The 17,055-nt window shown below is 44.5% G+C and overlaps 1 protein-coding gene across 1 annotated transcript in view; it reads left to right on the forward strand.

The window, feature by feature from the left end:
* Positions 1–329: 329 nt before the first annotated feature.
* Sptlc2 (serine palmitoyltransferase long chain base subunit 2) overlaps positions 330–17,055 on the forward strand; it is a 74,917-nt gene continuing 58,191 nt past the window's right edge. The window contains exon 1 of the mRNA XM_075947244.1: positions 330–567. Coding sequence (XP_075803359.1) covers positions 442–567 — 126 coding nt within the window. The 5' untranslated portion in view covers positions 330–441. The remainder of the gene's footprint in view (positions 568–17,055) is intronic.

A 17,055-nucleotide genomic window follows, 5' to 3' on the forward strand; every position in this document is an offset into this window, starting at 1 on the left:
TCCTCCACACGCTAATTGGCTACTTCTTTCCGGGCTCCGCCTCCTCCTCAGTCTGGACCATTAGGCAGCAAAGCTCCACCTACGACCTGTCTAGGGCTCCAATCAAGCGCCCAGCTCTCGAGTTCCTCCGAAGAAGCCCCCTTGACGCTAGCAAGCCGCTTTTCTCTCGCCCTTGATTGGCCAGAAGCAGCATGAGGTCCGCCTTCCTAGCCTTTGGATTGGTCAGACTCCATCAGGCTCCGCCCCGTGGTCCCTCCGGCAGCCCGGCTTCGGCGAGCCAAGTCCTCTCCGCTGGCCCCGCCCTCGCGTGACGGCCGGACCGGGAATTGGCAGCGGCGCTGCAGCCATTTCCGGTTTCGGGGAGGTGGGTGCGGTGTGGAGCGGGAGTTGGCGCCGCAGCCGCCTCCAGAGCCTGCCGTGCTACCGGGTGCTGCCGGGACGATGCGGCCGGAGCCTGGCGGCTGCTGCTGCCGCCGCCCGCCACGGACGAACGGCTGCGTGAAGAACGGGGAGGTGAGGAACGGGTACGTGAAGAGCAGCACCACCACTGCCGCGGCTGCCGGCCAGGTACGACGGGACCGAGAAGCCGGGCGGGGCCGGGGCGATGGGCCGGGACCCCGCGAGCCGAAGCCCGGGCCAGGCCGGGGCGGATGGGCAGCCGCGCGGGCGGCTCTCAGCGGCCGGCTGGGCGCGGCTCAGGTGCGCTGGCGCCCGGGACCCGGCATTGACTGGGCCTCCACCTGAACGCGAGGGAGACTCAAGGGCAGAGCGGGACTCAACCGTGTGGGGCTCCCCAGTTATGCCGCTTCTCCAGTTATTCGAGCCTCCCCGTTTCTACCTGGCTACCCAAGCCCTGCGGGCCTCCGCCTCCCCAGCGATGAGGTGCTTTCAACCATGCAGGACTCCCCAGGTCTACCTGGCTTCTTAGATGTGCGGGGTTCCCGAGTTCTGCCCGACTCTCCAGTCTCGACTGGGCTCCCCAACACGCGGGACTCCCTAAGTCTGCCCTGCTCCTCAGCTGTGTGAAGCTCCCCAGCATTTGCTGTTCTGAAGGGCCCTCCGGGTCCCTGGAAGCAGGGCTTCCTCTCCTAGTCCCGATCCTGCAAGCAGTGCAGGCCTCTCCCACAGGGAAGCAGAGGAACGCCCTCCGGAGCCCGGCTGTACTTTCTCTAGGGTTCCTTCTCAGGTCCCCTCAAGTACATGCTTCCTGTAGAGTCTTGCAGCCCCGACAGGAAGAGTTAGGAAAGTTAGGCAGTACGGTTGTGGAAGTTCACCCAGGCAGCCTCTTCCTACCCCATTCTGAACTTCCTTTACCAGGAAAATCTTGACTGTGGACTTGACAGGGACCCCACCCCCCACCCCCTCCCCGGGTGTCTTGAAAGTTGTCCTGTTGTGCGATTGGTGAGACCCCATCCCACCATCCAGATTAGGTGGCCCCTTTCACCAAGCAACAGAGCTATCGAAGAGGGCATTGCTTAATCCAGTGGTAAGTTGTCATGAGTCCTTGTACTAATTAACAGAAGTTGAATCATCAACCGTATTCATGCAGTTCTAAAATACCTTACAGAGTTCCTGACAGCATTTTGTATGTGTGTGTTTGTTTTGAGATATGGTTTCTCTGTGTAACAGCTATGACTGGCCTGCGTTGTAGACCAGGCTGGCCTCAAACTCACAGAGATTCTCCAGCCTCTGCCTCCCAAGTGCTGGGATTAATGCCGTGTGCCAACAGGCCTGGTTTTCCTGACAGTGTTTTTTTTTTTTTAAACTAGCCTTTCATTTATGTCTGCTAACTCCTCTAGTGAAATCGTTTCTAAGATGAGCTTCTTCAAGAGATTCAAGATGTAACATTGCTGGAAGAGAATGCTGAGATGATTTTGACTTTAACATTTTTAAGTCTTGTGCAAATACCAGGAAGAAGAGTTTTAAACCCCTTAGCTGGAGTGTGACTATTGCAGTTTTGATGGGATGATGACCTTGCTTTGGCATTAACATAGATACTAACCTGTCCCCTGAATCAGAGTCGGTGACAGGCCTGTTAACCCTGTGTCGTGGAAGGGTTTTCTCCAAGTCAAGATGAGTTATTGAGACTGTGGGGAAGAGCGGAGGCTTAGGATGGGAGTACATAGGAAAGACTTGACCTCCCTTGAATGTATAAGGTGTTAAGATTCAAAAGATTGGTTTCCAAAAACTGACTGTGGGAGAGAGGGTGTGATAAAAGTCCCATTTGTGGTCCAGGCTTGGTGTCGCTGGCTTTTCAACCCAACACTCAGGAAGCAGAAGCCGGTGGATCGTTGTGAGTTCAAGCCAAGCCTGGTCTGCATAGTGAGTTTGAGGACAGTTGTGAGCCATGGAAGAATTCTCTGTTTTCACTAGCAGTGTAAGGTGGCTAATGAGACAACACTGTAGTGATATAGATGTATCAGGGAAATTGAACCTTGGAGCTAGAAGATAATGGGTGAACTGGTGAGGAAAAAGGAAGTCCAGACCAAGCCGGCCACGTCTTAGAGATGCTTTCTGTCTGAATGTTCCTTTCAGTCACTAGATATTCTGACTATATAGGAAATCAAGTTCAGACCTCCCGGAATCCCAACAATTTAGCATTTGTAGGCATGGTATTTCTTCAGAGACTGCCAACTATTAAGATGGAGAAATACCAAGTTACTAAAATGAAATATAAAAATCTGTGACTGTAGCTGGGTGTGGTGGCAAACACCTGTAATCCTGGTGCTTGGGAAGGAAGCTGGGGCTGGAAGGAGGAGTGTTCAAAGCCAGTCTGGATTTATATACAGTTAACCTCAGGGTCCCCCCTATCCCCAAAGAAGTTCGTGCTTGTAACATATGGCTGGCTCTTTTTTTGTTTGTTTGTTTTTAATTCATTTTATGTGCATTGGTGTGAAGGTGTCAGATCCCCAGAAATTGGAGTTACACACAGTTGTGAGCTGCCATGTGGGTGCTGGGAATTGAACCGGGGTCCTCTGGAAGAACAGCCAGTGCTCTTAACCACTGAGCCATTTCTCCTGCCCCAATTACTGGCTTTTTTAACCTACTTTATCGAACATTTTCACTCAAGGCACAATGGCATTTGGAAGAATGTTCTAATGGAATGTTCTAAGGGGTGCAATATCCTTTCTAGAAAACTATTTTTCACAAATAATTCTAAAGCTGGTATTTCATTTGTGAGGAATAAGAGCTCTAAGTTTATGAGAAGAGAATGTCCTAAAATAATTTTGAAGTTGGTTGTGTTAAGTTAAATGTATGGGCTCTAACTCCCTACCTATCTTTCCTTGTATCCTGGGAGTGGAAAGGGTATTGGGAAATAGTGCCAATTCTGTCTGAAAAGACACAGTAAGATACTAGGTATATAAGGGTCATGCTTTCACTAAAATACTAAATATCACATGGCTGAAATGTAAATTGTTTCCTTGCCTGTCTTAATGTTGCTTTTTAATGGACTGGAGAGAAATAGAAACTTCTGCAAGTTTGCACAAGGGAAGCGGCTACTTCTGATGTTTGTATACACTCAACCGGGTTTGAAAAGATTCATGCCTGTGTTAACAGTGACTCCTGACTGGGGCTGAGTTTGATAAGTAGATAATGTGGTAAGGAAGTATTACGAAACAGAGGTTACTACTGTTCAGTGATGATGGCAGAGGAGAGTTACAGTTGAACAATAAGCAATTAGTTTCCTCTCTGCCATTAAAGAAGTGGGAGGAGTGTCAGCCTTTATTGAAGGTGTGGAGGGTGGTTTGTGGCCTGAGAACTATCTGGCTGCATTAGAATTGGGAAGAACCTTCAGGATGTCTTTGTAATTTAGTGTTTTCTCTTTGCACGGTTTTCTTAAAACCAGTTTCTGTGTTTTTGGGTTCTTTGTTTGTTTTGAGGTAGCAGTTGATTAATAAGCAAATGATGGTTGTGCATGTCATCACATTTAAAAAAAGACCTGTTCTTTATAAAAGTTTAGATTTGGACTCAGATTTTGGTTTTGTTTTATTTTTCAAGATAGGGCTTCTCTGTGTATCTTTGGAGCCTGTCCTGGAACTCACTCTGTGGACCAGGCCAGCCTCTAACTCATAGAGATCCCCATGCCTCTGCCTCCCTAGTGCTGGGATTAAAGGTGTGCACCACAAGGCCTGTCAGATTCTGTTTTTTTTTTTAACCAATATGAACCAGTATGAAAGAAGAGAAAGGATACTGTCATTGAGACAGCTTTGAATCTAACTTTCTTCCATTTGGGAGTAGTTTTGATGAGAAATTAAGAAGGATAAATGACTTCTAATTGCCAGAATCAGTAAAATTCAACCACAAGGGAGCATTAGAGCCTAAGTTATATTAAATAAAAGTCAAGCATAGTAGAAACAAGTGTGATGTCAGAAAGAGATCCACAGATAACTAAGGAAGAGTGATTTACACCTAGCTTTTGTTTCCACTGAAGGGAAACAGTGATTGGGGATTGGTTATGAGATAGTAGAAGCCAGAATAGTAGTCATAGTAACCATTATACATTCTGGATTTGGCAGGATAGACACCTTAGGCTCTAGGCATTGCAGAAATAATGTGGTAACTGCACATACCTTGAGATAAGTTTTTGTTTCAAATGCTTTTTGCCCCGAGGAAGAACATTTGATTTTTGTTAGCTGGATCCAATCATTTGTGGGACTCATCTTTTTAATAAGAATTTTTAGGCTGGGCTCTGGTAGTTTACACGTTTAATTCCAGAACTGAGGGGCGTGGGGAGGCAGAGACAGGCTATCTCTGTGAGTTTGAGGCCAGCCTGGTCTACACAGTGAGTTCTAGAACAACCAGGACTACACAGAGAAACCCTGTTTTGAAAAACAAAACAAACAACCAAAAAAGAATTCTTTTTTTTTTTTTTTTTGGTTTTTCGAGACAGGGTTTCTCTGTGGCTTTGGAGCCTGTCCTGGAACTAGCTCTGTAGACCAGGCTGGTCTCGAACTCACAGAGATCCGCCTGCCTCTGCCTCCCGAGTGCTGGGATTAAAGGCGTGCGCCACCATCGCCCGGCCCAAAAAAGAATTCTTAAGAAATCATAAACCATTTGGTTCCTAAGATAGTATTTAAAATGGGTGTTGAAGGAGGACAGACTTGCCAATTTGTTAGGTGGGCTCAGGTACACTAGAAGCTTGTCACCCTCTAAGCAAGAGAGCTAAGTTGGCTGATTCAGTTATTGAAAGAAGCAGTGTTTATTGGCAGAATGGGCAGTTGAGAGGGACGGGTAGAGGCAGTGTTTGCATGCAGAATGGTTGTTCCTTACTTGATTGAGTAGATGGTTTGTGCCACAAATCACTTGCCTCCTGAGTAGTTTCTAAGAAGCTTCTAGAATTTGTGATTTGTGAATATTAGGAAAGCCCTTTGCTCTTGATCTGCTTAATCTCAGACATTTTATTTTACATTTCTTATCTTTAATACTATTTTCAATACCCTTAATGAAGTTAAGGCTATTTTTCTTTTTTAAAAAATTCTTACTCTTGGTTGTAGAAATGGTGCACATTCACTGTAGAGCTTAAAGCATTGAAACAATTGTTTTCTGTCCAGGTTCTTAAAAGTCATTTGATAGAAAAATGAAAAAATTGTATCTATGTAATTGGTGTAGGAGGTCCTTCTGTATTTCTGTTGCTTTCATTGGTTAAAGAAGCTGCCTTGGCCTTTTGATAGGGCAAAACTTAGGTAGGCGGGGAGACAGAATTGAATGCTGGGAGGAAGAAAGCAGGGTCAGAGAGAGCCGCCACGGAGCCAGCCGCCAGGTCAGACATGCTAAATCTTTCCCGGTAAGCTGCCTCGTGGTGACATACAGATTATTAGAAATGGGTTGAATCAAGATGTGAGAGTTAGCCAATAGAAGGCTAGAGGTAATGGGCCAGGCAGTGTTTAAATGAATACAGTTTCTGTGTAATTATTTCGGGGGTTAAGCTAGCCGGGTGGCGGGATGCAGCCCGCCACTCCACAAAACAGCATGTAATGTTCTGATAAATATATACATATGTACATTGTGTAGTGTTTAAGCCATGGTTAAACATGCCTATCTCTTGAATCTTTTTTTTGGGGGGGGGGCTTTTTGAGACCGGGTTTCTCTGTAGTTTTGAAGCCTGTCCTGAAACTAGCTCTTGTAGACCAGGCTGGCCTCAAAACTCACAGAGATCCGCCTGCCTCTGCCTCCTGAGTGCTGGGATAAAAGGTGTTTGCCACTACTGCCCAGCTTCCTCCTGTTTCTAAATGCTGGAATCACATATAGCACCATTATACTGGGACTCTAACCTGGGGCTTCATGCATTTTAGTCAAGTACCCTACCAAATGAGCCATGCCCCTAGCCCAAATGTGATGATTTTGAATCAGCTTAAATAAGCCTTCCCTACTCTCCCCCCCCCCAATTTGAAAACCCTAAAGCAAACATTTGAGATTTTACTGTTTATATTATATGCCTGTATGTAGTTAGAATTCAGGAGATGTTATTTGAAGGGATGGGTAGTCTTTGAAGCTATGGCACTGACAAAGTAGATAGAAGATGAGAAGATGTCCTTAAGCTAGAATAGGAGATACCAAGGTTGTTAAACTTAAGAATCATAATGCTTCTTAGAAAAGATGCACACAGGGTTGAAGAGCAGGCCTGCGAAACACAGTTGGGAGGAAGTGGTTCGAGAAAAAACCGGGTGCATGGTGGGTGTTTCATTAAGAAGGGTAAGCAATGTTTTCAGACAGTGAAAAAGTCTGAATACTAGTAGTAGCAGAGAGGACTGGGGTGTGCTGCAGTTATAGAGTGCTCGCTTAGCACGCACAAAGCCCTGGGCTCTATCACTAGAACTGCAGGAGTGGGGGCAAAAGGCCAAAGAAGTTTAAGGTTCATAGTGAGTTTGAGCGTGGACTACATAAGACCCCAACACAAGAAAAAAGAAAACTGCACCATTTACAGAGTACCTACTGGAGGACCAATAGGAGAAATGTGTAATGCTGTCTTTGTGGTGTAGCACTGACCTTACAAACATGATCTCACAGCATCTGCAACAGCCTGCACTGGGCCTGCACAAGCCAGTCATGATGGATAGGGAGGGGTTCAGGGGGCCGTCATCTTTCTATGGAACTCTTGGCTTTTGATGGATTCTGAGGAAGGGATAGCTGTTGCCTTCAACTGTGTGCAAAACACACAGGCTAAACCTGTGACCACACAACTATCCTGGTTAAAATTCAAAGTGTTACAGAAGACATAATGGGAAAAGGACCTGTAGGGAGAAGTGGAAAACAGGTGGGAGGAAAGAGAAGCTGGAAGGTGAGATTAAATAGAGAGAATGTACTATATAAATGTATGAAACTGTCAAAGAATAAACTTGGTTTAGTTAAAAAAAATGAAGAGTCTTTCTAGGTAAATAGTATCCCCATTTTGCAGATAAGAAGACTAAAGTCCAGACATTTAAGTTACTGAGTTTGGAAGAGTCTTGGCTGTATTTAGTTTGTCTGACTCTACCATAGCATTGAATTCAGAATTCATTAGTAGGAGCTAGAAAGATGGCTTAGCTGTGAAAGAGTACTGGCTACCCTTCCAGAGGATCTCGGGTTCAATTCTCAGTACCCACATAACAGTTCAGAATCCATTCATAGTCTTGGGGGCATTAAATTGGATAATTAAGGATGATAATGATTTCATCTCATGAGAATTGGTTAAAAGGGAATAGGTGGTAGTTGAAGCCATGGAGTTGGTCAAGTGTGTACAAGAGGGCATTCAGGTAGAAGAGGAGAGATCAAAGATAACAATTCTAGAGAGCCATAGTGCCTCTCAGATGACACATCCATGCATCACACACGGAGTTTTGAATGTGCAAGAACACAGTTGGGAGGAAGCGGTATGAGCCCATGGAAACGGAGGCTGGCCTTTTCTTGGAATTTGACAGAAGTGCACTAGCCTCTCCTACTGCATGCCAGGCATAGTAGAGAGAATAGTGTGAGCCTTTGTGTGAACACACAGCTGTGCCAAAGCTGGCCATGTTTTTATCAGCAGGAAACATTTGCAAAATTGTGACCATATTTCCCTTTATCAGATAAAATCCCTAATATTTGGCAGTATCTTAACTATCATGTGAAATGGATTGAGATTAGCTTCCAGGGCTTACTGGAAAACATCATTTGACATGATTTTTATTTATTCTACTGTAAACCCACAACAGAAGCCTTCAGCTTTTCATGGATGGAAGGTGTCCATTGAGAGGCATCCTGGGTGAGTCTGCATAGGTTAATGCTGTGACAAGATTCCTGACAGAGCAGTTTTAGGGGCCCAGTCCATGGCGGGTGAAAGCATACAGAGCAGTTCACGCAGGCAGGAGTGCCTGGTACGACCGTGCTGACCTTGTCAGCTCAAGGTCAGGCTCTGCTATAACCTTCAAGGCCTGCTCCCACGAGTGATTGCAGCCAGCTTGGGACCACGAATTCAACCATAGTATGATTTTTTTTTTAAGCTATACATTTTTCTTCACTCCCTTCCCTTCCTCTACTCTTCCCCTCTACTCTCTCCTGTGACCCCCACGCTCCCAATTTACTCAGGAGATCATGTCTTTTTCTCCTTCCTATGTAGATCCATGTATGTCTCAACAGTATGATCTTGTGGGGACTGTCCTGACTTCCTCTGTAGCAGTTTCCGCTTCAGTCAGGCTTGAGCACTACAGGCTCAGGCAGGAGGCTGAACAAAGGCAACCCTGCCACATATATTGCTCTCTATCTCAGCTGTACACATCCCTAACATGTGCTGATCCCGTCATGCCACCCTCTTTGCTCAGCCCTTCCCTTGGCACAGGCTAGTTGACTATAGCTGCATGTGCCCATTTTTCTTGTTTAGAACACTTTTTGATATGTGGGGTGGACTCCTAAGGCCACATCTGTGAGTTGACCATAAGGAATCCAACTACCCTCTCACCGAGTTAGAGTTTCTGATGGGAGTCTGAAAGGTGACTGACTGCTCCTGAGGCCGGGGAGCTTGCTGTGTTCGCCTTTCAGAGTTGTTTATCCTCCTCGTTGTCACCACTATCCTTTCAATAGGTCGCCTTTTCATGTAGTTTAGCTGGAACTGTCTTTGCTCCTCAACTGAAATGTGACAAGTACAATTTCCCTATAAGTTCAATTACAATTTTCTGAACTGTTGTTTGGTATATATTGGAGTAGTGTAACCTTTAATCACTTTAGGGCTTCAAGGTGTATGCGAGCATGTGTGTTAGGTTTAGTTTTTGTCAACTTGACCCAAAACTAGAGTTACCTGGGAGGAGGGAACCTCAGTTGAGAAAACGCCTCCATCAGATTGACCTGTAGGCTTCTAAGTGTGGCATTTTCTTGACTGTTGATGGACGTGGGAGGACCCAGTTCACTGTGGGTGATGCCATTACTGGGCAGGTGGTCCTAGGAGGAATAAGAAAGGTGAGCCTGAAAGCAAGCAAGTAAGCAGGGTTTTTTGTGGTTTCTCTCTCTGCTTCTGTAATTAACACATATAAGTCAAATAAACAGTTTTCTTTCCAGTTTGTTTTTGGTCAGTATTTTACCACAGCAATAGCAAAATAATTAGAATACATACTATATTTGAGGACATCAGACTTTACTCACCTGATATAGCTACCAGTTTGCTGCTTTGTTCATAACGTATGTAAAGATAGATATCCTCAAAACTCCATAAGACCACAAATCAAAATTCTGTAACTGCCTACTGTTTGCCAAATTATGGGGAACAAATTTAAACCCCCCCTAAGCAAGGCTAACTTTTCTATGATAAAGAAAGTCACAAAACAAAAAAGAAGCAATAGATTATTTAATACAGACTTTCAGGAAAATTGACTGTTTGAGGACAAAGAAGTCCAGTTCGGACTTTTCTCGATGCCGTGTTGTGGCAGGACTACTCACTGCTCTACTATGCATTCTCCCTCTTTTCATGTTAGTCATCAGATCGCAGGTTCTCGGTGTCACATGGCAACCCAGACCCGTCCTGCAGTTAGGGGACGCCCACGTGTTAACCTCTGGCCAGCAGGAAGCGGTCAAAGTGAAGTGCACATATCCTCCTTTATCTTCTCTCTGCCACTCTGTGGACAGTTTGCAGGTAATTGCAGAAGAAGACAGCCTGTTAAAAAAGGCATGAGGACAGGTTTTATGGTTGCTGGAATTAGAACTAGACTTTTATGATTGCAAAGCAAACATTTTAAAACCAAGGTACATTGCAGTCCTTTGTGCTTATTTATTTTTTTAACTTTCTCAAAGCTGCAAAAGTCCTTTGTCCCCCACCCCCATCCCTCAGACAGGGTTTCTCTGTGTAGCCTTGGAGCCTGTTCTGGCACTCACCCAATAAACCAGGCTGACCTTGAACTCAGATCCACCTTCTGAGTGCTGGGATTAAAGGCTGCACCACTACTGCCCGGCCCAAGTACTGATATTAAAGGAATACGTCACCCATCTGGGCCTGAGCCTCTGCCCAAGAACATGTCTGGGTCAGTGGACTACCATAGCTACTATAGCTGGGGTCTGTGTTGATGTCTGTGGCTTATGGTACCATCAAAGCCACACAGATGCCCAGGGTCTAGGCCACAACTTGTAGCCATGTTGGTGTCTGGGGCCATGGTGTCATCTGGGCCCTTCTGCTGCCTAGGACTATTTCTCGGTCAGTGTTCCTGTAGCAGCCAGGGTCTGAATCGATGTCTATATCTCCTGTTACCACCGAGGGCTGTGCAGATGCCCAGGATCTAATCTGCCACAGGGCCATGGTGACTTCTGGACCCAAGCTGCCACAGATGGTTATGTCTGGGTTTGTGTTCCTGCTGTAGTTAGGGTCTGTGTTGATGTCATGACCTGTGTTACCATAGGAACTATGTGTGTTCAAATCTGAAGGCTGTGCTGAGCCTGCCTGTCCCTTACTGGCCCTAGGATAGTTGGTTCTGCTGCTCTGTAGCAGGAAAGTTTGCCCTGCCCCTCATGGGAGAGCTGCGGGGTGGGGGGGGGCATGGCCTGGAAGAACTGGTTCTGCCCCTCATCTGAGCACCTGAGGGGGTGGTCCCAATGGCCCAGGCTGACCAGCTGAGTAGCTCAGTTAACACCCAGACCCACATCCTGGGCCTTAGGTTGACCCACCCTAACATCTACTCTATATATGACTTGCTGGAGCTTGTAAAGGGACTGGTCCTGTGGAATCCGGGGCAACGGTAGGATATCCTAGAGGAGTTCCGGAGAGGGTCCAGTGATGATGGTCTGCCAGAGGCCTTTACCAGACCAGTGGCTCATTGCAATGAACATTTTTCGAATGGGGCTGATTGGACAAAGGGTATACTGTATAAGATAAAGAATAACTGAGGAAGACACCTGATATCACCCTCTATCTGCACATCCATGCACATGCCCCAGTGCACATGCATGCACTAGTCACACACACATACATGTGCAGAGAAAATTTTAACCTTTACTTAGTAGCTTGTGCTTTGATTTTAGGGAAATTATTATATACTCCAATATCATAAAATTTTTTTAACATGCTACAATTTAATTTTTGTATTTACATTTGGATAATTAATAATCTAGGATTGATTTTATAGTATGTTATTAGGTAGGTATCTATTTTTTTAATTTAATTAATTTATTTGTTTTGAGACGTAGTCTCTATGTAGTTCTGGCTATCCTGAAACTTACTATGTAGACTAGACTGGACTCAAACACAGAGATCCTCCTGTGTCTGTCTCCTAAGTGGTAGGATAAAAGGTGTGAGCCTCCATTCCTTGACCAGGGGGTCTACTTTTTATTTATTTGCACATACTAAACTATTTCAATTCATAGAAAAGCAATTCATTCTTCAGTAATTTGAAATGCCACCTCTATCACTGATCCAATTTTGTATTCACAGTGCTCTTTTACGGAGTTCTCTGTTCTGTTCTATTTCCCCATTGTTTAATTAAAATCCTATGCTCACATACTGTAGATCTTCAATCACTATTATCTGTCTGACGTGATTCCACCTATTCCTTTATCTTCAAAATCACCTCTGTCTTCTTGGTGATTTGCTTCCTGACATTTTATAGTCAATTTGTTTAGAAAGATTGGGGTTTTCAGTAGAACAGTCATGTCAGATAGTCTGTTTGACAAAAGTTTGGGGAGCACTTTTCAGTCTGTTGCCCTTACTGTTTTGCTGCTGTGAAGAGACACCACAATGAAGGCAACTCAAGCATTTAATTGGAGGGTTTCTTTCAGAGTAGTCCATTGTCATGGTGGGAAGCAGACAGGGATGGTTGCTAAAGCCAGAGTTTTTTATCCTGATATACAGGCAGCAGGCAGAGACAGACACTGAGTCTGGCATGGGCTTCTGAAACCTCAGAGCCCACCTGCAGTGGCACACCTTCTCCAACAAGGCCACACCTTCTAGTCCTTCCAAGCAGTTCATCAGCTGGGGACTAAACATGCAAATAATGTGAACCTGTGGGGTTCATTCTCGTCCAAACCACACACAACACAAAGTCAGACGTTACAGACTTATTCTAATTACAGGAAAATCAAGGGCCTATCTAATTTTCATAATTTCTCTGCCTATCAAAGGGACTGTTGTGGAAACACGCTCAGAGCATGGCATATACCTTGTATGATTTGCATGGAGCTCCTGGCTCCTTCATCTAATACATGTGTTGTGCAGTAGGGAGAGGGTAATCCCAAGGAAAAATCATTTCAGCAGTCCTGATTTTAAAGAACAATAGAAATGTGTGGAATTCCCTTACTGCAGAAGGCATGATAACAACAGTTCTTAGGTTGCTGAAGAGAAATGGGTGGCTCATATTGGACATTAGGTTTATCTATTTTACTTTGTTACATGTGGGAAGGTGTGTGTTTGTGCATGTGATGCAGAGCCAAGAGAATACCAGTTGTTGTTCCTCAGGAACCTTTTGCTTTATTATTTTATGTTATTATTACATGATATTTATTACCAACATCATTATTTGAGACAAGGTCATACTATGTATCCCTGACTAGCCTGCAGTTTACCAGATTAGAGTGGCCTCGAATCACAGAGGTCCTCCGCCTCTGCCTCCTGAGTGCTGGGATTAAAGGCATGCGCCACCACCGCCCGGCTCAATTTAAGTTTTTGAGAGAGGGTCTCCCGCTGGCCTGGAGCTTGCTTGCTAAGTAGGCTGTCCCGTGAACCACAGGGATCCACCTGTCTTCCTCCCTAGCACTGAGATCAGAAGTAATACGGCCCTCCTTGGCTCTTATGTGAGTGCTGGAGCTGGAACTGAAGTTCTCCCCCCAGCAACTGGACATAAAGACTTAAAAATAGTATAAAGCATCCACTAGGTGCTCAGACTCTGACCTCCTAGCATGCAACTGGCATGCATTCATTTGCTTGATGACAGTGTACTTACATGAGCTTGTATTCATAACAGAAATGTATGCCTTGATTTCCCCAATAATTATTTTGCTATTTGAGCAAAATATGGTTAACTCTGCATCCTTTCATGGGATTCTTGAAAACCTACTCAGAGTCATGAGTTTGTCTTTCTAAGTCATTTTACAGTATAATTAAATATTGCTTGTTTCTTCCTGAGACCAAAGACAGAATTCCATACTTCCAGGATTTTTTTTTTGTAAAGGACATCATAAGGATAGTTGGCAGAATTTTGATAATCTTGTAGACTAGATACTAGTACTATATCAATTATCTGATTTGTTATTATATAATACAATGTCCTTTTATTGTTGTTGTTGTTGTTGATTTGTTTTAAACAGGGTCTCTCTGAAGTAACCTTGGCTGTTCTGTATGCCAGACAAGCCTTCAACTCAGAGAGATCCTCTGCCTCCCACGTCCAGGAATTAAACATGTGCAACATCATACCGGCAGTTCTTGTTTTTAATAAATAATGCCCTCGGGGCTAGAGAGATGGTTCAGTGGTTAAGAGTACTGACTGCTCTTCCAGAGGACCCAGGTTCAACTCCCAGCACCCACATGGCAGCTCACAACTGTCTGTAACTCCAGTTGCAGGAAACCTGACACCTATGGCAAAACACCAATGTATATAAAATGAAAATAAATAAATTTAATAAATAAATAATGCTCTCAAATATTAAAAGCTAACAATAACTGTAGCTGATTCAGAGATGGCTCATAAAGAGAATTTTTTGTCTCCTTATCTCTGTTCTCCTCCCCTCCTCTCTCCACCCCTTATATTTCTCAAACGCTCTGCTCCTATGCTATATTCTCCAACTTTCTCTCCCTTTCCCTCCACTATTCTTCCTGTCTTTTTCTTTCCTTAAGGAACACACACGCACATTCACTATTTTTTTTTCTTGAGTCAATGAATCCCTTTACTTCAATTTCACGGCTCTAAGCATCTGAACTCCACAAGACTTGTGAAATACACTACAGCCTTCTCTCCTGACCGTCTTCATCTTCAGAAGCACTGGTTTTCCGTTTTCTCTTTTTGCCACGGTCTCTGGGGTTAATCTCATTTCTAAGTAATGTACTTAATTTACTATGTCTTGACTTTTCAGCAGTGGGCATTACTTGAGGAAGGGTTTCATTCTTGGAAGAGGGTTTTTTTTTTTTAAAAGACTGGCAAGAAGTTTTCTGTGACTGGCACAAAGAACTCAGGAGCTAGGAGGAAGAAATGTCAGCCACACAAGGCTACAGACTTAGTTGGGTGCCATGATGGTGACTTGAGACTTATAAAGACACTGACACTTGAGCAAGGGAGTGTTGTGATTGCATTTGTTTGGGCATGGTTATTGGTCTATCGGGAGAGCCCATGGGATGTGGAGACCAGATAGCAAGAAGGATATTGTAATAGTAAAAAAAAGTTTTGAGGGGTAGAATATGCTAGTCTCTTGTACCAGGCTGTCAAATTTTCACTTCTGTGTGTTTGCATACTGTCCCTGTCAAGGTATGCAACGTTTTCAGCACCCCGCCCCTGCCAAATACTCTGATGCCAACGGCTGTGGTGGCACAGACCTGTGACCCTAGCTAGCACTTGGGATGTGGAGACAGGATCAGGACTTCAAGATAATCTTTGGCTATGTAGTGATTTCCAGACCTTCCTGGGCTGCATGAGACCCTGCACACTTCCTGGTGCCAAACAAGAAGGTCTGGAACCAACAACTCTGGGTGGAAGCCAAAAACTAAGGTGGAGCTAAAGATGACTGCAAACTTGGGAGACAGGGTCGACTGGGTGGTGATGCTGGTGACCAAAAGAGGTAATGTAACAGGGAGGATTGGGTTTGAGGAGGGAGGAGGGGCTGGGTGGGAAGGTACTCTCAGTGTTAGTTTTGTTGATGGAGGCAAATGGAAATGTAGAGTTGTGGGGAGTAAATTGGGATCGCAACGTAGATTTGTTTGCCCCAGCCTCTGAGGCCTATTGAGAACTAATAAGCCTCTTCTCCAGGATAGCAGCTACAAATGAATGTGTCCAACACAAAATGATGATAAACTTGCCTAAAATGTTGATTATTTCTGTTGTTTTGTTATAAGGTTGTTTGTTTTTGAGGCAGGATATCACTCTATATAGCTGGCTGGCCTGGAACTCACAGGGATCTGCCTGCCTTTTGACATATATCACATTCAGAGGTCATGTCGTTTGGTTTTTAAGTGTGACCTTTGTAGATCCAGCATTGTGTTGCAATATCAGTAGGTTGGAGATTCTGATGGCTAGTCAGATGGTCTGAGTTATGGTAGTCATAGGCAGCTTTTTTTTTTTTAAATCTAAATAGTGAGTAGAATCAGAAGCAAAATTCAAGTAAAAGCTCAGTAATAGTATTGACTAGAAAAAGAGACAAGAATCAAACTGGCTGAGTGAGGTGGTACATACCTGTAATCCCAGAGTTTAGGAGGTGGAGCAGGAAGGTTAGGGGTTTCAAGGCCTTCCTCAGTATATAGTGAGTGTGAGTCTAGCTGGGCTAATAAAGCTCTGTACAGACAAACTAACAAGAAACTAACAAGCCTCAGAATGGCTTAGAGGATGCTGTGGGGTTGTCCATTCTCTCTTCTACCTACTTTGTTTCCCTTTAAATTTTTATTTAATGTATATGGGTGTTTTGCCTGCATCTATAGTGTGTTTACCATGGTTTGTGCCTAGTGTCCTCAAAGGCCAGAAGAAAGCGTCAGATCCCCTGGGGCTGAACTGAACAGACAGTTTGAACCTCTGTGTGGGTGCTGGAAATGTGATAAACTCAGGTTTGCTAGAAGAGCTGACCAGTGCTCTTAACCACTGAGATAGTGACCTTACCAGCCTCACCACCCTGATTCCTTATGTCTCTTTCTAGTCAGTTTTAGCATATACATACATGCGTGTGTGCGTGTGTATCTTTTGAGTACATCTTTCCATTATTGCTTTGGTTTAAGGTACCTTTTCTTTTTCATTTTGTCTTTTAATTTTATGTGTATGGGTGTTTTGTCTGCATGTGTATCTGTGCACCTCTTGTTGGTCTGCTGCCTGCAGAGGCCAGAACAGGTCATTGGATCCCCTAGAATTGGAGCTACAGACAGTTGTGAACTGCCATGCGGGTGGTGAGAATCAAATCCACGTCCTCTGGAAGAGCAGCCATTGCTCTTAACACTGAGCCACCTCTCCAGCCTTTTCAGCCGCATCATGAATATGGTTGCTTGACAGCAAAAAGGCTACGGACAAAAGAGTGTGTTTGAATTTTTTTTTCCCCTTTGTCTTGCGGTGTGTTTTATGCTTGTGTGTTTGTAGTGTTGACTGGAGAGGAAAGTCTTCCTTTTTGTTTTGTTTTCTTTTGTATTTCCTTGATCAGTAACAGTCCTGTTGAAGCAAATGCACCTTGGTGTTCATTGGAATTTGGGAATCTTCTCTTGACTAGTACTATCAGCAGCACATTTTTGTGTGCTTATAATTGTGACTGGAGGGCATGAGATGCTAGAATTTCTGTTGTGTATACCTGCAGAGGCCAGGGTTGATGTTAGTGTCTTCCTTACTACTCACTTTTTTTTTATTTGTTTGCTTGTTTATGTGTGGTTTTTTGAGATGCGGTTTCTCTGTGTACCCTAGCTGTCCTGGCACTCTGTAGACCAGGCTGGCCTTGAACTCGGAGATCCACCTG

This window comes from Microtus pennsylvanicus, chromosome 14 (assembly GCF_037038515.1).
Source record: "Microtus pennsylvanicus isolate mMicPen1 chromosome 14, mMicPen1.hap1, whole genome shotgun sequence".
NCBI classification, from domain to species: domain Eukaryota; kingdom Metazoa; phylum Chordata; class Mammalia; order Rodentia; family Cricetidae; genus Microtus; species Microtus pennsylvanicus.